General features: G+C 37.9%; 1 protein-coding gene across 1 annotated transcript in view; it reads left to right on the top strand.

Annotated features, from left to right (window-relative positions):
• kcp (kielin cysteine rich BMP regulator) overlaps positions 1-22,641 on the top strand; it is a 93,175-nt gene that overhangs the window by 39,307 nt on the left and 31,227 nt on the right. The window contains exons 27-33 of the mRNA XM_058750698.1: positions 5,819-5,965; positions 9,496-9,672; positions 15,692-15,868; positions 16,436-16,612; positions 18,847-19,023; positions 19,566-19,742; positions 20,288-20,464. Of these exons, the coding sequence (XP_058606681.1) occupies positions 5,819-5,965; positions 9,496-9,672; positions 15,692-15,868; positions 16,436-16,612; positions 18,847-19,023; positions 19,566-19,742; positions 20,288-20,464 (1,209 nt within the window). The remainder of the gene's footprint in view (positions 1-5,818; positions 5,966-9,495; positions 9,673-15,691; positions 15,869-16,435; positions 16,613-18,846; positions 19,024-19,565; positions 19,743-20,287; positions 20,465-22,641) is intronic.

Genomic DNA, 22,641 nt, shown 5'->3' with positions numbered 1-22,641 from the left:
TCCGCGCGATCGTTGAAAACCTTCTTTTTGGCACTCAAGGTTTTTCCTGCGGTGCAACAGAAGGAAATTCAGTTAGTTTAGGATTTGCAGTGAACCTGTCATACAAATGCACCTCATCTGAAATAGAAGTATCAGCAGAATTGGAGCATCTCATCAGTAAAGCCGGGTCCGTGATTAGCAGTAAATCTCCATCACCTGCTTTCAAATGGAGCGGCATTTAATAGAGCCGTAGATCACTGACAAGCTACACAATATCGCGTTCATTATCGCAGATGAATTGCCTTCGATAATGAATGCGGTATTGTGTAGCTTGTCAGTGAACTACGGCTCTGTGTATTAAATGCCGCTCCATTTGAAAGCAGGTGATGGAGATTTACTGCTAATCACGGAACTGGGTTTACTGACGAGATGCGCATGACAATCGTATGTGATATATCGCCTAGCCCTAATAGAGCATGTAACCGCACACGCTGAGAAAACATCGGGGTACTTCAAGGCACAGTCATCAGCAATAGCAAGTGGCACAGATACAACTTCAGGTGGCAAATTAGGACAATGCCACATACCTCCAGCTAAGTCATTTCCTAAAATGAAGGTTACGTCAGGAATTGGAAGAGATGGACGAACACCCACTACCACGTCACCTGTCACCAATTCAGATTTCAAGTGTGTTACAGAACTTCCATAACTCCCATTTCAAAACCTCGGACTAAGACAGCGCTGCCGGTAGCAGTCTCCTCAGACAATGGCAGTACCCAGTAAAAATAAGTGTTGTCCTCGGTGTCCAGGTACTTTCACTCACTAACCTCAGATAGTACGTGTGCAGTTTAACTGGTTAATTTTTTCCCTTTTGTAATGATTCTGCCCTGCAAGGGTTAGAAGTGTTTTGTTTTCTGTGTTTTTGTCGTCTTACGAGCAGATCCCCTACACCTGTGGACCGTACGGCGGTCCAGTTGTGTTCCCCTTTGTTTTGTTTTCTTTTACCCGACTATTTTCCTCCCTACTTTATGTTGTTTTTGCTTTGAAGTAAATTCCCCTATTGAACCGAGCCCTTTTGTGTTATGGCTGTGAACGTAACAGTATCTCCATTTGTAATGATGAGATTATCATCATATTCACAGTCTTGAAAAGGAAGAAAACGACAAGAGGAAACTAACTGTTAGTGTGCACAACTAAGATCAAGACACCTTCACCCCATAACCATCACCATAGAAAAATATTCTATAGACAAATCTTACCATTTTATTGTCGGTACACCTACCTATACACCTACCCCATCCTGAATAGGGCATCAGCCACCACCTTGTCTTTGCCTCGGACATGTCTAATGTCGAGGTTGCATGGCTGCAAACACAAGCTCCAGTGCTTAACTCTTTCATCGCCATTGACGAGATATCTCGTCAATTAAGAGACAACGCTTCCCCGCCATTGACGAGTTTTTACGGCAATCCGTGTTCTAGGTGAATTACGGTAAGGAAAGCCATAGCGCATGTCCTGAATGAGTTACGGGACTTCCGGGTCTTTAGGGTGCGAATAGAAGACGATCGGCATACATGGAAGGATCAGAGAAAATGTAGATCATATATAGATCATAGCCTATGTAGATCATGCTTTGACCATTTTGAATCTGATCGGGACGATGTAGTCAGTGAGAGAGATGCATTTACAGACACAGAAACATCTGTAGTTATAACCGATCCGTCGATCTGAATAGGGGTGTGTGTGTGTGGGCTCTATCTATCTATCTATCGATCTATCGATCTATCTGTCTGTCTGTCTGTACAGTATATGTATGCATATGTATGTATGTAGCCTGTGTGTGTGTATAATCATATGTATGTATATGTTTGTGTGTGTGTGTGTGTGTGTGTGTGTGTGTGCATGTGTGTGTGCACGTGTGTGTGTGTGCATGTACAGTATATGTATGTATGTAGCCTGTGTGTGTGTGTATAATCATATGTATGTATATGTTTGTGTGTATGTGTGTGTGTGTGCGCATGTACAGTATATGTATGCATATGTATGTATGTAGCCTGTGTGTGTGTGTATAATCATATGTATGTATATGTTTGTGTGTGTGTGTGTGTGTGTGTGTGTGTGTGTGTACGTGTGTGTGCGCACGTGTGTGTGTGTGTGTGTGGACGTGTGTGTGTGTGTGCATGTACAGTATATGTATGCATATGTATGTAGCCTGTGTGTGTGTGTATAATCATATGTATGTATATGTTTGTGTGTGTGTGTGTGTGCGTGTGTGTGTGTGTGTGTGTGTGTGTCTGTTTGTTCTGTTTATTGAATGCAATTTAAATTATTCATATAATTATTTACAGGTGAAAGAATATGACATCTGAATGTATTTTGCATGAAAATGCACTACTTTGATAAAAATGCATTTTTCTCAGTTTTTTGTCCAAAATGTTGTATTTTTGATGGTACCCACCTGTATTCAAATGGTCATAAAACATGAACACATGAAGATAGATTTTTTTTGTTTAAAAGCAGAGACTTGGTTCTTTATTTTTATATATAATATGTTCTTATATTCATAGCAGAAAATATTCTGAGGGCCGTCAAAGTTAGGTGAAAATCATCAAAAACGCTGGCGGTGGCTGGCAACTTTTTTAAAAAACGCTGGCGGTGAAAGAGTTAAGATGATGATTAAAGTTGTGCATTGACTTCAAAATGGTAAGGGGATTATGATCACAATACACAAATAAAATGCAGAAAGAAATGTTTTGACTGATTTACAGTATATGGTTTATCTGGTTTCTTTAAGTCATCTCTGGTATTTTATTTTTCATAAGGATAATGGGTTTCACTTTATTTTGACGGTCCCTTTAACACATTCTATTGACTATAAGTAATGTTGCACCTACATTTGTACTAACTCTCATTAGAGTGTTAGTAGTGTATTAGTTGACTGGTAGGATTAGAGTTTGATTAAGTTGACACGTTCTTGCAAAGTTACTTATAGTGAGTAGAATATCTGTTGGGAGACCAACACAATAAGGAGTTAGTAGATATGAAGCAGACAGTCTACTAATACTCTTATGAGAGTTTGTTGACATGTAGTTGCAACATTACTTCGTGTCAACAGAATGTTCAAAAGGGACCATCAAAATAAAGTGTTACCGGATAATGTATATTCATAATGTAATGCCAATTGACATAGCCCTTGTCAATGTATAGAATTCTGTAAAATAATATAATTTCAGACTCATTCAGAGATAAGAACATCTGTTCACAAAAGAAAGTTAAAACTCTCTCTCTCTCTCTCTCTCTCTCTCTATGTATGCAGGTATATACACATATGTATGTATGTATATATATATATATATATATACAGTCATGGCCAAAAATATTGGCACCCTTGGTAAATATGAACAAAGAAGGCTGTGAAAATAAATCTGCATTGTTAATCCTTTTGATCTTTTATTTAAAAAATTCACAAAAATCTAACCTTTCATTGGATAATAAGAATTTAAAATGGGGGGAAATATCATTATGAAATAAATGTTTTTCTCTAATACACATGGGTCACAATTAATGGCACCCTTTTATTCAATACTTTTTTGCCAGTTTAACAGCTCTAAATGTTCTCCTATAACGCCTGACAAGAGATCAGAGACCATTCCTTCATCCAGAATCACTCCAGACCTTTTAGATTCCCAGCTTACCATTTTTGTGTTGTTTTTGAGGTTTGTGTTTGGATTTTTGTAAAGTTGGAAGATCCAAACATGGCCCATTATAAGATTTCTAACAGAGTCAGTCACTTATTGATTTTTTATCTGTTGGTATTTGATAGAATCCATGATGCCATGTGTCTAAACAAGATGTCCAGGACCTCTAGCAGAAATATAGGCCCGCAACATCAAAAATACAGCAATATATTTCATTGTACACATGGGGCACTTTTTATCCCTGTGTTCACCAAACCCATCTTGAGTGTTTGCTGCTAAAAAGCTCATTTTTTAGTTTCATCTGACCATAGAAGTCAGTCCCATTTGAAGTTCTAGTCGTGTCTGATAACGGAATATGCTGGAGTTTGTTTTTGGATGAGCTAGGAGAATTTTTCTTGAAACCCTCCCAACAACATGTGGTGATGTAGGTGCTGTTTGACAATTTTTTTTAAGGTTTTCTGACCCCGAGACTCAACTATTTTCTGCAGTTCTCCAGCTGTGGTCCTTGGAGAGTCTTTAGCCACTTAAACTCTCCTTCTCACCGTTTAGGACGATATAGACACATGTCCTCTTCCAGACAGTTTCCTAACATTTTATGTTCAGAGATATTTTACTCATAAGAATTTCTAGGGGTGCCAATAATTGTGTCCAACGTGTATTTGAGAAAAACATTTATTTCATAATGATATTTCCCCCCATTTTAAATTCTTATTATCCAATGAAAGGTTAGATTTTTGTGATTTTTTTAAATAAAAAATCAAAAGGATTAACAATGCAGATTAATTTTCACAGCATTCTTTGATCATATTTACGAAGGGTGCCGATATTTTTGGCCATGACTGTATGTGTATGTGTGTATGTATATATATATATATATATATATATATATATACAGAGCTGGGTAGTAACTGATTACATGTAAATCTGGATTACGTAATCAGATTCCAAAAATTAAGTACTTGTAATTAGAGTAAGATTTACAAAAATCATTTTAGGTTTAAGAAGTGTTTGAACAGTCCATCAACTACTGATGAACTGAATTATCACTCAGTAGGTTATTTAACCATATATTATTATGTATTATTGAAAGGCTTTTGTCTTTCAAACTCATTAAACTGCACAAATTCTCGTTTTTTTCTTATTTGCAGACATTCTCAAACTTTTAGTCATCTGAACCTCTTTCACCTAATATATTTACTTTAAAGGGGTGGTCAATCGGCAATTCTGTAAAAGACAATATCTCCCTTTGCATTGAACTTTGAGCATCGTAACTTTGCAGATGTTGTTTGTGCTCAAACAGCAACATTGCACACTAATTTAAGTTAAAAAAGTGAAATCATAATCAATGACCCCTTTAAGTACCCCTGAGATTTTAAAATAAATATTTTAATAATTAAGTATCACATTTGCATGTTCACAGTTCTCTGACATTGGCTAATGGCCATATGGTGTGCAGGTAAACAAAATATTTATTCTTTTTTAGTAAGTGAATTATTTTGATTGCTATTTTAAAATGATTTATTTTAATTTTACATTTTTATAATTTAATGACACTTTTGCCTTTCATTAAACTCACAAACCCCCTGCAGTTCCTTTACGAACCCCAGTTTGGGAAACATTGATGTAATATAATGTTTAATGCACTTCATGTTGTTAATTACAATGAAAGGAATATATTTTCTCAGTCTTTGTATTTTTACATCATTATGGTACAAGATTATCTTGTTTAAATCAATGTGATAAACGAGTTAGGTCAATAGTAATCTAAATATAATCTAAAAGCAATCTGATTATATTACCTAAAATGTGTAATGTAATGGATTACGTTACTGACTACAATTTTTGTGATGTAATTTGGAATCAGTAACGGATTACAATTTGTAAGTAATCTACCCAGCTCTCTCTCTCTCTCTCTATGTATTATTTATATAAATAAAATATATAATTGATATTATTTATTACAATAATTTTTTTCAACATTTCTGTAGATGTCACAATATATCGTTAGTGTTCATTCTTTTGGTCATGATGAAAAATCTCATATCATGAGAGCCCTAAAGACATTAAAAAAATATTACCGACTCCAAGCTTTTGAACAGTAGTGTATATGTATTCATTGCATTCGGTGTCCATGTATGTAGGATGTACGTGGAATGGTGTTCGGTATGATGAAGGAGCCACGTGGACTGACGCTGGCCAAACATGTTTTTGTGTTGATGGACAGACGAGCTGTAGTAGGACTCATGACTGTGCAAATCCGACCCCCGCACCCTTCCCAAATCCCACAGGTAAGAGTAAGAAAAGAAATATGTAAGACAGAGAGAAAAACACAGAGGCACTGTTCCAAACCCAAATGGGTTGTCTCTGTGTCTACATACATAGGTTAGTATGTTACCTTGTAAACAAATCCAAAACAACTGCAATGGTGAGGGCAGGGCCGTTTCTAGCCAATTTGACGCCCTAGGCGAAATCCCTATTGATCTAATGGCGTTGATGAGCGCTCCAAATGTAAGCATGCAACGATCAGGCAGCAATTGACAGCGCTTTGATCCAATAGCATACAGGCATCATCAGATTGACAGTACTCTAGCCCAATGATGTTGAAAATCCAGTGGGGGCGGCAGTCATATTTCAGGGTGACCATGCCACTCTTTTATCACAACCCTGCTAAAATGTAGTACCAGTACGTGCGCTCATTGGCGCCCCTTCAGCTGGTGGTGCCCTAGGCGACCGCCTAGCTTGCCTATGCCTAGAAACGGTACTGGGTGAGGGGGTGAGGGGGGTTATATTTTCTGACCACTTTTACAATCCATTACATCTTGACAATAAAAATTCCATCTGCATCAACTAATATTTACAAAACAAAATGTATAATCATTTATCAGGGGCACATCTGCCCCATATTTTGTATTTTTAAAGGGGTCCTATTATGCTCTTTTACAAAGTCTTGATTTTGTTTTGGGGGTGTACTAGAACATGCTCTCATGCTTAGTGGTTCGAAAATCGCATTATTTTTCACATAATTTACATAATTACAATACCTTTCTCCCCAGCTTGACACAAACGGTTCGATTAGTTCCGGGTTTGATGAAGGCCCGCCTTCCGAAAAACGAAATGTGTTGTGATTGGTTAGCTGTCCCAGTGCGTTGTGATTGGCGAACAGCTTAGATGGCGTTTCAGTACTGCCCCGCCCCTTGCCAAAACAGCAAGTTCGTCAATATTTCCATTATATCAATTCAGACCTCGAGATCGAGAATATTGAACAAGAGGATCGTGCAGAACCTTTGCACACACGGATATTGCAAGACATATTAAAGTGGTAACGTTATTGTTGTTGTTTTTTTTTGGCTAAATCACATTTTAGATAGGATGTCAACAACAGATTAAAACTAAGTGCAACGGCAATATGTATTATGTTTATTGTTCTTTAATTCTAACATTATAACATGAATTGCAGTGAAACTGTTATACAGTTGAATTTATTTATACCATAGTCCCACAGACTTTTTTTTTTACACTATTTGTGGCTGCATATATATGCAAATTAATTCTCTGCCAGCGGGAGCCGCTGTTGGAGCGGGAGAGAGCGAGGTTTCCCTGGTAACGCTGTATACAAAACAGAGCTCCGCTCACATACGCTGCTTTATCAAACATATGCAAGATGATATGAAAATGACATCCAAAATTTTCTGAAAACAGCTGGTTTCCATCAGAAATACAGTGATATAAAAACACCCGCACTGGGTTTCGTTTTTGAAACGTGCAGAGCTCAATCAAGCATCTCCCCACCCGCCGACCATTCGAATTTCAATTGGCGGGATTTACAATTTGTGATGTCACAAATACAGGAAAAGAACTCTGTAGTCCAAACGAGCCATTCACTGTAGTTCTTGAAAAGGGATTTTTTTTAAACGAAATATCTCCCTTTGGAGTGGACTTTGAGATTTGTAACTTTGTAGATCGTTTTATGCCCAAACATACACACTACACACTGACTAAAATTTAAAAAGTGAAAAAGCATAATAGGACCCCTTTAAGGGCATTTTTGTTACATCTTGTATCTAAGTGTGTGAGTTGTTTACTTACTTTTTTAAAATAGCCTTTCCGTTAATGCTATTATATTGCTCATTCAGACTGATTTTTGTGGTAATAATTTGTGCGGTTTATTAGGAGTGAGTATTATTAATAGCTTTAATTAAGAATCTTTTATATTAAAGGGATAGTTCACTTAAAAATGAAAATTTTGTCATCATTGTCACCATGACTCATTCTCAAGTTGTTCTAAGCCTGCATGAGTTTCTTTATTTGAAGAATTTTGGAAAACCAAACAGTGGACGTTAGCCATTGACTTTCAAAGTAAAGGGAAAATGCTATGTACAGTGGGGCAAAAAAGTATTTAGTCAGCCACCAATTGTGCAAGTTCTCCCACTTAAAAAGATGAGAGAGGCCTGTAATTTTCATCATAGGTATACCTCAACTATGAGAGACAAAATGAGAAAAAAATCCAGAAAATCACATTGTAGGATTTTAAAGAATTAATTGGTAAATTCCTCTGTAAAATAAGTATTTGGTCACCTACAAACAAGCAAGATTTCTGGCTCTCACAGACCTGTAACTTCTTCTTTAAGAGGCTCCTCTGTCCTCCACTCGTTACCTGTATTAATGGCATCTGTTTGAACTCGTTATCAGTATAAAAGACACCTGTCCACAACCTCAAACAGTCCAACTCCAAACTCCACCATGGCCAAGACCAAAGAGCTGTCAAAGGACACCAGAAACAAAATTGTAGACCTGCACCAGGCTGGGAAGACTGAATCTGCAATAGGTAAGCAGCTTGGTGTGAAGAAATCAACTGTGGGAGCAATTATTAGAAAATGGAAGACATACAAGACCACTGATAATCTCCCTCGATCTGGGGCTCCACGCAAGATCTCACCCGTGGGGTCAAAATGATCACAAGAACTGTGAGCAAAATCCCAGAACCACACGGGGACCTAGTGAATGACCTGCAGAGAGCTGGGACCAAAGTAACAAAGGCTACCATCAGTAACACACTGCGCCGTCAGGGACTCAATCAATGGAAACATCATGCTTTGGGGCTGTTTTTCTGCAAAGGGACCAGGACGACTGATCCTTGTAAACGAAAGAATGAATGGGGCCATGTATCGTGAGATTTTGAGTGAAAACCTCCTTCCATCAGCAAGGGCATTGAAGATGAAATGTGGCTGGGTCTTTCAGCATGACAATGATCCCAAACACACCGCCTGGCAACGAAGGAGTGGCTTCAGAAGAAGCATTTCAAGGTCCTGGAGTGGCCTAGCCAGTCTCCAGATCTCAACCCCATCGAAAATCTTTGGAGTCCGTGTTGCCCAGCGACAGCCCCAAAACATTACTGCTCTAGAGGAGATCTGCATGGAGGAAAGGGCCAAAATACCAGCAACAGTGTGTGAAGACTTACAGAAAACATTTGACCTCTGTCATTGCCAACAAAGGGTATATAACAAAGTATTGAGATGAAATTTTGTTATTGAACAAATACTTATTTTCCACCATAATTTGCAAATAAATTCTTTAAAAATCCTACAATGTGATTTTCTGGATTTTTTTTTCTCATTTTGTCTCTCATAGTTGAGGTATACCTATGATGAAAATTACAGGCCTCTCTCATCTTTTAAGTGGGAGAACTTGCACAATTGGTGGCTGACTAAATACTTTTTTGCCCCACTGTAAGTCAATGGCTACTGTGAGCTGTTTTGGTGAACTATCCCTTTAATTAATTGATTGTTATGATTATATTGAGTTGTATTCTGTGTTTTAGCCTGCATGTATGATGGCCGAGAGTATCAGAACGGTCAGGAGTTTCTACACCCCGCTGATCGCTGCAGTCGTTGCATGTGCAGGAATGGTCAGGTGACCTGCAACAGGAGCCCATGTCCAAACCCAGGATGTAGTAACCCCATCACTCGGCCGGGCCAGTGCTGTCCAGTGTGTGATGGTACCGTATAACACTGCGTCCACATTACTAGTTACAAAACCCACGACAGCCTTGTCAATGCATTTTATGCATTTTGTACTTTTAAATATTTTTTTGTTTTTTGTTGAGTAAATAGTAAAATATGTGACCCTGGACCACAAAACCAGTCATAAGGGTAAATTTTTCGATTTATACATCATCTGAAAGATGGTTTGTTAGCATTGGACAATATTTGGCCAAGATACAACTATTTGAAAATCTGTAATCTGAGGGTGCAAAAAAATCAAAATATTGAGAAAATCACCTTTGAAGTTGTTCAAATGAAGTTCTTAGCAATGCATATTACTAATCAAAAATCAAAAGTTTTGATATATTTACAGTAGGAAATTTACAAAATTTCTTCATGGAACATGATCTTTACTTAATATCCTAATATTTTTAATAATAATTTTGACCCATACAATCCATTTTTGGCTATTGCTACAAATATAAGCCTTATTCGACTTATTGACTGGTTTTGTGGTCCAGGGTCACAATATGTGTTTTGTTTTATATATATAAATGTATGTGTGTGTGTGTGTGTGTGTATATACAGTGGGTACGGAAAGTATTCAGACCCCCTTAAATTTTTCACTCTTTGTTATATTGCAGCCATTTGCTAAAATCATTTAAGTTAATTTTTTTCCCTCATTAATGTACACACAGCACCCCATATTGACAGAAAAACACAGCATTGTTGACATTTTTGCATATTTATTAAAAAAGAAAAACTGAAATATTACATGGTCCTAAGTATTCAGACCCTTTGCTCAGTATTTAGTAGAAGCACCCTTTTGATCTAATACAGCCATGAGTCTTTTTGGGAAAGATGCAACAAGTTTTTCACACCTGGATTTGGGGATCCTCTGCCATTCCTCCTTGCAGATCCTCTCCAGTTCTGTCAGGTTGGATAGTAAACGTTGGTGGACAGCCATTTTTAGGTCTCTCCAGAGATGCTCAATTGGGTTTAAGTCAGGGCTCTGGCTGGGCCATTCAAGAACAGTCACGGAGTTGTTGTGAAGCCACTCCTTCGTTATTTTAGCTGTGTGCTTAGGGTCATTGTCTTGTTGGAAGGTAAACCTTCGGCCCAGTCTGAGGTCCTGAGCACTCTGGAGAAGGTTTTCATCCAGGATATCCCTGTACTTGGCCGCATTCATCTTTCCCTCGATTGCAACCAGTCGTCCTGTCCCTGCAGCTGAAAAACACCCCCACAGCATGATGCTGCCACCACCATGCTTCACTGTTGGGACTGTATTGGACATGTGATGAGCAGTGCCTGGTTTTCTCCACACATACTGCTTAGAATTAAGGCCAAAAAGTTCTATCTTGGTCTCATCAGACCAGAGAATCTTATTTCTCACCATCTTGGAGTCCTCCATGCGGGCTTTCATGTGTCTTGCACTGAGGAGAGGCTTCCGTCGGGCCACTCTGCCATAAAGCCCCGACTGGTGGAGGGCTGCAGTGATGGTTGACTTTCTACAACTTTCTCCCATCTCCCGACTGCATCTCTGGAGCTCAGCCACAGTGATCTTTGGGTTCTTCTTTACCTCTCTCATCAAAGCTCTTCTCCCCCGATAGCTCAGTTTGGCCGGACGACCAGCTCTAGGAAGGGTTCTGGTCACCCCAAACGTCTTCCATTTAAGGATTATGGAGGCCACTGTGCTCTTAGGAACCTTAAGTGCAGCAGAAATTTTTTTGTAACCATGGCCAGATCTGTGCCTTGCCACAGTTCTGTCTCTGAGCTCTTCAGGCAGTTCCTTTGACCTCATGATTCACATTTGCTCTGACATGCACTGTGAGCTGTAAGGTCTTATATAGACAGGTGTGTGGCTTTCCTAATCAAGTCCAATCAGTATAATCAAACACAGCTGGACTCAAATGAAGGTGTAGAACCATCTCAAGGATGATCAGAAGAAATGGACAGCACCTGAGTTAAATATATGAGTGTCACAGCAAAGGGTCTGAATACTTAGGACCATGTGATACTTTCCGTACCCACTATATATATATATAAATACAGTGCCTAGCATAAATGAGTACACCCTGGTAGATTTCTTATAATCCATCCTAATTACATCCATCTTTCTTTTAAATCAGTACTTTCTATGGATTCTTTGCAATTAGATATTTCTGCAAATCTGGTTTATTGGTTTTAAATTCGATTAGTCATTAACAAAGCCAAAATTGAAACTATTATAACAAATTAATTTAAAATCATGGTGCTAAAATGAGTACACATGAGTACATGAATGTGTCAGTAGAAAACAAAAAATAAAATTGTAAATATAGCTGCAAGCAGCAATGACGGGGCCAAGCACATCAGCGGCAAAATGAGGAGCTTCAGATCAACTTCAGCAATGATTAATTGAAGGCATTTTAAGATAATTGTAGTCCAAATGCCTGAAAAATCATTTAAAACTACTAGTAATCCGACTGAATGATTTTTCACTTTTGACCAACAGGTGGCACCGTTATCAAATCGATGTGGTGTGTTCTGTGTGAGGTGACTATGGCACACACAAAGTTTGGTGTCAAAATGCCAAAGCATTGCAGAGATACAGCCTCAAGTGTCATTTTGGCATCATAACTCAAATTCGTTGTTGTGGTATGTAAAAACGGTTTTATCTATCAACACAAAATCCATAACTTTTTGTCAGCATGGTCTGAAGATGATATGATTCGATTTTGGTGAAAATCGGAACAACGGTTGAGGAGGAGTTTGAAAAAATAGGTTTTCAACATAAATCAAAATTGTAGACAGGAAGTTTGACTGACTATGGCACCATTGCCATCACTGTTCTCAGCATGACCCAGGGAATCTATTTATACCAGTCTCATTACAATAGGTAAAATGCACAGAAAGCTATTAGCATTTATTTGAAATTTCATTATAACTTTTGACCACAAGGTGGCACTGTCTCAAACCTTTTTGTGTACCGTCAGGTCATGGTCTCGATGGTATTCCACCAATGCATTCATAAAATATTGTAGTCAATGGAAATTTCATGTTTTGTTCAATTATAGCGCCACCAAGAGGCACAATCCCACCAAAAATTTTAATGTGTCCTTAGAGTGTGCCCATACATATGTGTGTCAAATTTGGTGAAAATATCTCATTTTGTTTTGGAGTTATTGTATTGTTATTGTTTTGTACCACTTACTATCAAAATTTGGGCTATTGGGCAGGTCCATATTGTCAACACGCTATGATTCCGATTTTCCTACGGTGGTTTCGAGTCGATCGGAGTAGTGGTTTCTAAGATATTGCCAGCTATTTTTTTAAGCGCTAAAGTGCAACTCTGGACAAACCATAAGGCAAAACCTGGCAAGTTTGGTACCGCTGGACTCGGCAAGGATTCAGGAGTCTAAAAAGGTGACTTCCGTGAAAATAAGTCGACCACACGTAAAGTTATAAGCATGTGAATGTGACTCGAAACTTCTCAGGCTCCTTCAGGGCATCGTACTGATGACCCATACCAAGTTTCGTAATGATACGTCACTGCGTTTTTAAAATATAGCATTTTAATATAAAATTCAACATGGCCGACGGCCAAAATGGCTGACATGGCTAAATTGGATATGGTTGGATTCGGCATGATGCACCGAATCTAATGAGACCAGTTGGCCAAACCATTCATACGTTATAAGCAAAAATATGCATTTTTCATATCTCCTGACCATTAGGTGGCACAGCGTCGAAACACTGCAGGTAGCCTCAGGTCATGCTTGTTATAACACACACCAAGTTTCGTCTCAATACGCCAAACCGTTGCGGAGATATTGCCTCAGATCCATTTTTGCGTGCTTTTCGGCTCATTCGTTAGGGTGGTATTCGAGAACGCTTGGTCGAATCGACTTGAATTCCATAACTTTTTGCCACAATAGTCTATAGATGATCTGAGCCAATTTTGGTGAGAATCGGAAGAACCGTTTGACGAGTTCGACAAAGTAGGTTTTATGAACAATTGAATATAGCAAAAAAACTAAACCTTACGATTTTTGAATTTTGGACTTCTTTTGACTTGGCTTGAGCCAAGGATTCAGAGGGAAAAATAATTTTCATCTTGTGGCTTATGGTTCAAACGTTATTAGCATAAAAATATTGAAATTTTGGACAAGTGGTGGCGCTAGAGAGTTTGAGGTAGAAACTCCAAATTTGCTGTGGTTACTATTGACACTATCCTCTATCAGTGTGCCAAATTTTACAACTTTCCCGCGAGCGGTTCTATGGGCTGCCATAGACTCGAGCGGAAGAAACGGAAGAAGAAGAAGAATAAGAACGCTAACGGATATAATAGGTGCCTACGCACCTTCGGTGCTTGGCCCCTAATTAGCAGTAAATCAAGAGCAGGTGGCCACATGAAAATTGACTTTTTAAGAGAAAATCCACTCCCATATAATGCTGACAAAATGGCACCACATGGAAAAGAAATGTGGCAAAAGTGATCCAAAAATTCAAAAAGGATAGACTTGTGGGAAGCTCGCTGAGACGTCCAGGGCATCCAAGCAAGTTAACACCTCATTTTGTGATGAGACAATTAAAGAAAATCGCCATGCAAGTTCAGCACAATTGGCAAAATCATTAGAAAGTCAAACTGGGCTAAGTATTTCCCGTGACACCATACGACGTACACTGCAGAGGAGTGGCATGCATGGCTGTCGTTCACGAAGGAAGCCACTGTTAAAGCCCATGCACAAAAAAGCCTGTCTAGAATTTGCCAGAGCTCATGTTTACAAAGACGAAGCCTATTGAGACTCTATACTTTGGAGTGATGAAACAAAGATCAATGTTTTTGGCTCTGATGGGTTCAGAACTGTATGGCATCACAAGGTTGAGGAGTACAATGAAAAATGCATGGTACCTATAGTAAAGCATGGTGATGGCAGTGTTCTTGCATGGGGTTGCATGAGTTCTGCAGGCATCAGGGAGTTGCATTTCATAGAAGGCATCATGAATTCACAGATGTACTGTGAAATACTAAAAGAGAAGATGCTACCATCACTTCGTGCCCTAGGTCGCCGGGCTCTTTTTCAACATGATAATGACCCAAAACCTAAATCTAAAGTAACTGGTTCATTTCTGAGGAAGAACAGGGTAAAAGTGATTCAGTGGCCAAGCATGTCACCAGATCTCAACCCAATAGAACACTAGTAAGGAGTTTTGAAAAGACAAGTTGAACATGATTCTGCATCCAGGATCTGAAAAACTTCATTCTTCAAGAATGGAGAAAGGTAGATGTAGCCATATGTCATCAGCTTGTTCATTCAATGTCTAGAAGAATTGGTGCTGTTCTTAAAAATCAAGGAGGCCATACAAAATATTATATTTGAATCTGTTGTAAGGTGTAATCATTATTGCAACACCTCAATTGAATTACAGTACATGTGTTATTTCTTCTTATCCTAAAGATATTTGGAGAGCAGACTCTTATGTAATTAAAAATAAATGTTCAATAGAACTGTTTTGTAAAAATGCTGCAAATTGGCCTCATATTTGCTGGGAAATGGATGAAAATCTTAATTCTCAAAGGGGTGTACTCATTTATGCTGGGAACTGTAAGCATATATATATAGATGTAGATAGATAGATAGATAGATAGATACAGTGTGATGGTATGTGAGTTTTCTAACATTTATACATATATGATGATTTGTGTGGTTTATGGAAAATTAAAAGGAGTGAGTATTTTAGTAGCTTTAATTAAAGGGATAGTTCACCCAAAAAGATTCAATTTTGTTATCATTGACTTGTCATCTTTAACTCACTCTCAAGTTACTCCCAAACTGTATGAGTTTCTTTCTCCTGCTGAGCATAAAAGAAGATACTTTGAAGAATCTTAGTATCCAAACAGTGGATGTTAGCCACTGACTTTCGTAGAAAAAATACTATGGAAGAAGAATGGCTGCTGTCAGCTGTTTTTGTGAACAATCTGTTATTAAGAGTCTTTTATATTAATTAATTGATTGTTATGATTATATTGAGTTGTATTCTGTGTTTTAGTCTGCATGTATGATGGTCGAGAGTATCAGAACGGTCAGGAGTTTCCAGACCCCGCTGATCGCTGCAGTCGTTGCATGTGCAGGAATGGTCAGGTGACCTGCAGCAGGAGGCCATGTCCAAACCCAGGATGTAGTAACCCCATCACTCGGCCGGGCCAGTGCTGTCCAGTGTGTGATGGTACCGTATAACACTGTGTCCACATTACTAGTTACAAAACCCACGACAGCCTTGTCAATGCATTTTATACATTTAGTTAATAGTCAAATATGTGTTTTTGTTACTTTTAAGATATATATATATATATATATGCTAGTGTTCTCCTAAAGTAGTGTGTACACACACACACACACACACAGTGTGACAGTATGTGAGTTTTCTTACATTTATACATATATGATGATTTGTGTGATTTATAGAAAATGACAAACAGTGAGAATTATTAGTAGCTGTAATTAAGGGTCTTTTGAATTAAAGAGAGAGTTCACACAAAAATTAAAATTTTGTTACCTTTGACTTGTCATCATTTACTCACTCAAGTTGCTCCAAACCTGTATGAGTTTCATTCTCCCGGTGAGCATGAAAGAAGATATTTTGAATAATTTTAGTATCCAAACAGTGGACGTTAGCCACTGACTTTCAAAGAAAAAATACTATGGACGTCAGTGGCTGCTGTCAGCTGTTTTGGTGAACTATCCCTTTAATTAATTGATTGTTATGATTATATTGAGTTGTTTTCTGTTTTAGTCTGCATCTATGATGGCCAAGAGTATCAGAACGGTCAGGACTTTCCAGACCCCGCTGATCGCTGCAGTCGTTGCGTGTGCAGGAATTTTCAGGTGACCTGCAACAGGAGGCCATGTCCAAACCCAGGATGTAGTAACCCCATCACTCGGCCGGGCCAGTGCTGTCCAGTGTGTGATGGTACCGTATAACACTGTTTCCACATTACTAGTTACAAAACCCACCGAAAGCCTTGTTTTCTTTTTTTTCTCTCTTTTTTGAGTAAAATACACTTAATGTTTACACTAAGTTCAAATAGCTATAGATTCTATTTACACTTAGCAGGATTTTCTGTTATTTATGCTACTTATTGCAAATAGTGTCAATTATCTGCACTTCAGTATTGTAGTACATTATAAAACATTATGCAATAATAACATATTGAGTGTAAATTCAAATTATTAAATGGATGTCACCTTATTGGGACAATAATCTCTCCCTACCCTACCCTATACTTCTAAGTTCAACTTTTAGATTATTTCCTTCATTATTATTGAAAATACATGCCTTTCCGACGTGATATCTGATTTGAAAAGGTCGGAAAAAAGTTCGGCAAAACACAGATTCGAACACCGGTCGTTCATGTCATAAACGACTTCAACACGTACTTCACCATCTGCACCACTGGAGCTACTATAGAAAGATAGTCTTCTGTAATGCTTTGTAATCACACGTTGGTGGGTGGAGTTAGTATAAATAACCTCTGCCAACAAGGCGGCCTATTTGCACTTGTAAATAGACACTCCGTTTTTTGTTTGTGAACTGATATTCAGCTGTTCTTTTTAATAGCCAACTTACTTTTTGGTCATTGTCATAAAAGCCCTGTCACAGGCACGAAGATACATCTTTCATTTCATCAAGCTGAATGCTCACTAAAAACTGACAGTCATCACGTTTTCAAGTCATTTCATGTTTCATTTTGACGTGACAAAGCAGTGATATCTAAGCGGGAGAATTGCGTACTTACTTTATAATTAGTCAATAACGCCATCACTTTCTTCATTCAGACCGAGAGCTCGCACGAAAACAAGAGGCGGGATTTATCACACGAACCAATCACATCCTATCATAACGGATCATATCCAATTATAGCGCGATAGAGGCATTGCCTCCTCTCATGTGATTTTCCCCCATTCATCTCAGTGAGCCTCCAGAAAAGTCACGGCACGCTAAGGGGTCTCTGTAGAAAGTCAATGGACTGAAGGGAGGCAAGTCTCCACTGTAACTTTACCTGCGGGTGTCACTGTTGGACAGTGTTACTTTATAAAAACAAGTGACTTTTAGACTTTTAATATCATATTTAGTCATATTTGTGCTGTTTTATTTTTGTAATATCTAATATTTTCTCATCCAATTTTGAGGAGACACTGCCTTCCTTGCCTCCTCAGAGGAAACGACCCTGATATATATATATATATATATATATATCCCAGACATTCGGATGGTATGATTAAACAGCCAGTATGCTAGTATTATCGTATTTTGTAATTATACAACAGTTTGACGGCACGAGTATGTAAATACATAAGAAACAACTATGTAGTGTCTTTACAAACCCTCTTTTGTGCAGTACTACTTCCTTCTGCCTCGGATTCAAATCTAAAGTTGACAGTTTAACAGCTGAGCCCAAGCCTCCGTTAATAATTCCAAAACATTACTTTAGAACTAGTAACGGAAGAACGTTGGGTTGCTTCATTACCTGCATCTTATACAGCATTCATTCTTCAGCTCAATCTCATATTCACAATAAAACATTAGTTTGAATGTCCACAGAGGAAAGTGATAGGCTCTCTGTTGTACTATCCTTTCATTTGTTAAGGGTGATATCCAATGACAGCGCTGCTCAGTGCATTTGTTGCACTAACAAGGTGCTGTTGGAAGTAAACATATTTGAAGTCTAAACAAGTACATTCTTGCCTGAAAAACTCTTAAAACTACATTCTGTGACACAAAAACATTATTATTTATGAAATTATTGTAGATTTGGGTGTCCGCCATGACACTCACTGTGAGGAATAGCACAAGCAGAGTGATACAAACAGTGAAATGGTTGGAGTTCTGTTATCACATATAGGCTATATATACATACATACACACACAGACACACACACACACACACACATATATATATATTTATATACATATGTGTGTGTATGTGTATATATATATATATATATATATATATATATATATATATATGTATGTATGCACACAGTATGACAGTATTTGAGTTTTCTTACATTATACGTATATGATGATTTGCTCGGTTTATAGGAAATTAAAAGGAGTGAGTATTATTAGTAGCTGTAATTAAGAGTCTTTTATATGAATTATTTTATCATTATGATTATAATGAGTTGTATTCTGTGTTTTAGTCTGCATGTATGATGGCCGAGAGTATCAGAATGGTCAGGAGTTTCCAGACCCCGCTGATCGCTGCAGTCGTTGCATGTGCAGGAATGGTCAGGTGACCTGCAGCAGGAGCCCATGTCCAAACCCAGGATGTAGTAACCCCATCACTCGGCCGGGCCAGTGCTGTCCAGTGTGTGATGGTACCGTATAACACTGCGTCCACATCACTAGTTACAAAACCCACGACAGCCTTGTCAATGCATTTTATACATTTAGTTAATAGTAAAATATGTATATATATATATATATTTATGCTAGTGTTCTCCTAAAGTAGTGTGTACACACACACACAGTGTGACAGTATGTGAGTTTTCTTACATTTATACGTATATGATGATTTGTGTGATTTATAGAAAATGAAAAAGAGTGAGTATTATTAGTAGCTGTAATTAAGGGTCTTTTGAATTAAAGAGAGAGTTCACACAAAAATTAAAATTTTGTTATCTTTGACTTGTCATCATTTACTCACTCAAGTTGCTCCAAACCTGTATGAGTTTCATTCTCCTGTTGAGCATGAAAGAAGATATTTTGAATAATCTTAGTATACAAACAGTGGACGTTAGCCACTGACTTTCAAAGAAAAATACTATGGACGTCAGTGGCTGCTGTCAGCTATTTTGGTGAACTATCCCTTTAATGAATTGATTGTTACGATTATATTGAGTTGTATTCTGTGTTTTAGTCTGCATCTATGATGGCCGAGAGTATCAGAACGGTCAGGAGTTTCTACACCCCGCTGATCGCTGCGGTCGTTGCGTGTGCAGGAATGGTCAGGTGACCTGCAACAGGAGGCCATGTCCAAACCCAGGATGTAGTAACCCCATCACTCGGCCGGGCCAGTGCTGTCCAGTGTGTGATGGTACCGTATAACACTGTGTCCACATTACTAGTTACAAAACCCACGACAGCCTTGTCAATGCATTTTATACATTTAGTTAATAGTAAAATATGTATATATATATATATATATTTATGCTAGTGTTCTCCTAAAGTAGTGTGTACACACACACACAGTGTGACAGTATGTGAGTTTTCTTACATTTATACGTATATGATGATTTGTGTGATTTATAGAAAATGAAAAAGAGTGAGTATTATTAGTAGCTGTAATTAAGGGTCTTTTGAATTAAAGAGAGAGTTCACACAAAAATTAAAATTTTGTTATCTTTGACTTGTCATCATTTACTCACTCAAGTTGCTCCAAACCTGTATGAGTTTCATTCTCCTGTTGAGCATGAAAGAAGATATTTTGAATAATCTTAGTATACAAACAGTGGACGTTAGCCACTGACTTTCAAAGAAAAAATACTATGGACGTCAGTGGCTGCTGTCAGCTATTTTGGTGAACTATCCCTTTAATGAATTGATTGTTACGATTATATTGAGTTGTATTCTGTGTTTTAGTCTGCATCTATGATGGCCGAGAGTATCAGAACGGTCAGGAGTTTCCAGACCCCGCTGATCGCTGCAGTCGTTGCATGTGCAGGAATGGTCAGGTGACCTGCAACAGGAGCCCATGTCCAAACCCAGGATGTAGTAACCCCATCACTCGGCCGGGCCAGTGCTGTCCAGTGTGTGATGGTACCGTATAACACTGTTTCCACATTACTAGTTACAAAACCCACCAAAAGCCTTGTTTTCTTTTTTTTTCTTTTTTTCTCTCTTTTTTGAGTAAATAGTAAAATGTGTTTTTCCATTGTAAGATACATATACTAGTGTTCTCCTAAACTAGTGTACTTCATCGACAAAAAGCACAAAGAGCACTTTTTTACAGTATTACTCTTCTGATAAAAATGAGCAAGAAATATTGATGACTACTCCTGCACTGCAATGATTTTTTCCCCAAACAAAGCTCCTCAGAATAAGAATGGAATACATTTATTTAGCAAGTTTGCATAACATTTTTAACATTTTGCATTTTTAAGTTTGACAAATATGCAAATAATTAAAAAAAAACAGGAAGGGGGCAAAAACCTTTTCACAGCACTGTACATATACATATACATACATATACAATTAATGTCCCTGTTACACTTAATGTTGACACTAAGTTCAAATAGCTATAGATTCTATTTACACTTAGCAGGATTTTCTGTTATTTATACTACTTATTGCAAATAGTGTCAGTTATCTGCACTTCAGTATTGTAGTACATTATAAAACATTATGCAATAATAACATATTGAGTGTAAATTCAAATTATTAAATGGATGTCACCTTATTGGGACAATAATCTCTCCCTACCGCTACCCTATACTTCTAAGTTCAACTTTTAGATTATTTCCTTCATTATTATTGAAAATACATGCCTTTCCGACGTGATATCTGATTTGAAAAGGTCGGAAAAAAGTTTGGCAAAACACAGATTCGAACACCGGTCGTTCGTGTCATAAACGACTTCAACACGTACTTCACCATCTACACCACTGGAGCTACTATAGAAAGATAGTCTTCTGTAATGCTTTGTAATCACACGTTGGTGGGTGGAGTTAGTATAAATAACCTCTGCCAACAAGGCGGCCTATTTGCACTTGTAAATAGACACTCCGTTTTTGTTTGTGAACTGATATTCAGCTGTTCTTTTAATAGCCAACTTACTTTTGGTCATTGTCATAAAAGCCCTGTCACAGGCACGAAGATACATCTTTCATTTCATCAAGCTGAATGCTCACTAAAACTGACAGTCATCACGTTTTCAAGTCATTTCATGTTTCATTTTGACGTGACAAAGCAGTGATATCTAAGCGGAGAATTGCGTACTTACTTTATAATTAGTCAATAACGCCATCACTTTCTTCATTCAGACTGAGAGCTCGCACGAAAACAAGAGGCGGATTTATCACACGAACCAATCACATCCTATCATAACGGATCATATCCAATTATAGCGCGATAGAGGCATTGCCTCCTCTCATGTGATTTTCCCCCATTCATCTCAGTGAGCCTCCAGAAAAGTCACGGCACGCTAAGGGGTCTCTGTAGAAAGTCAATGGACTGAAGGGAGGCAAGTCTCCACTGTAACTTTACCTGCGGGTGTCACTGTTGGACAGTGTTACTTTATAAAACAAGTGACTTTTAGACTTTTAATATCATATTTAGTCATATTTGTGCTGTTTTATTTTTGTAATATCTAATATTTTCTCATCCAATTTTGAGGAGACACTGCCTTCCTTGCCTCCTCAGAGGAAACGACCCTGATATATATATATATATATATATATATATATCCCAGACATTCGGATGGTATGATTAAACAGCCAGTATGCTAGTATTATCATATTTTGTAATTATACAACAGTTTGACGGCACGAGTATGTAAATACATAAGAAACAACTATGTAGTGTCTTTACAAACCCTCTTTTGTGCAGAACTACTTCCTTCTGCCTCGGATTCAAATCTAAAGTTGACCTTACCTACCTGCATCTTATACAGCATTCATTCTTCAGCTCAATCTCATATTCACTATAAAACATTAGTTTGAATGTCCACAGAGGAAAGTGATAGGCTCTCTGTTGTACTATCCTTTCATTTGTTAAGGGTGATATCCAATGACAGCGCTGCTCAGTGCATTTGTTGCACTAACAAGGTGCTGTTGGAAGTAAACATATTTGAAGTCTAAACAAGTACATTCTTGCCTGAAAAACTCTTAAAACTACATTCTGTGACACAAAAACATTATTATTTATGAAATTATTGTAGATTTGGGTGTCCGCCATGACACTCACTGTGAGGAATAGCACAAGCAGAGTTATACAAA

The sequence above is a fragment of the Onychostoma macrolepis genome, chromosome 18 (genome assembly GCF_012432095.1).
Source record: "Onychostoma macrolepis isolate SWU-2019 chromosome 18, ASM1243209v1, whole genome shotgun sequence".
In the NCBI taxonomy this organism is placed as follows: Eukaryota; Metazoa; Chordata; class Actinopteri; order Cypriniformes; family Cyprinidae; genus Onychostoma; species Onychostoma macrolepis.
This window is presented reverse-complemented; position numbering and strand designations above follow the sequence as displayed.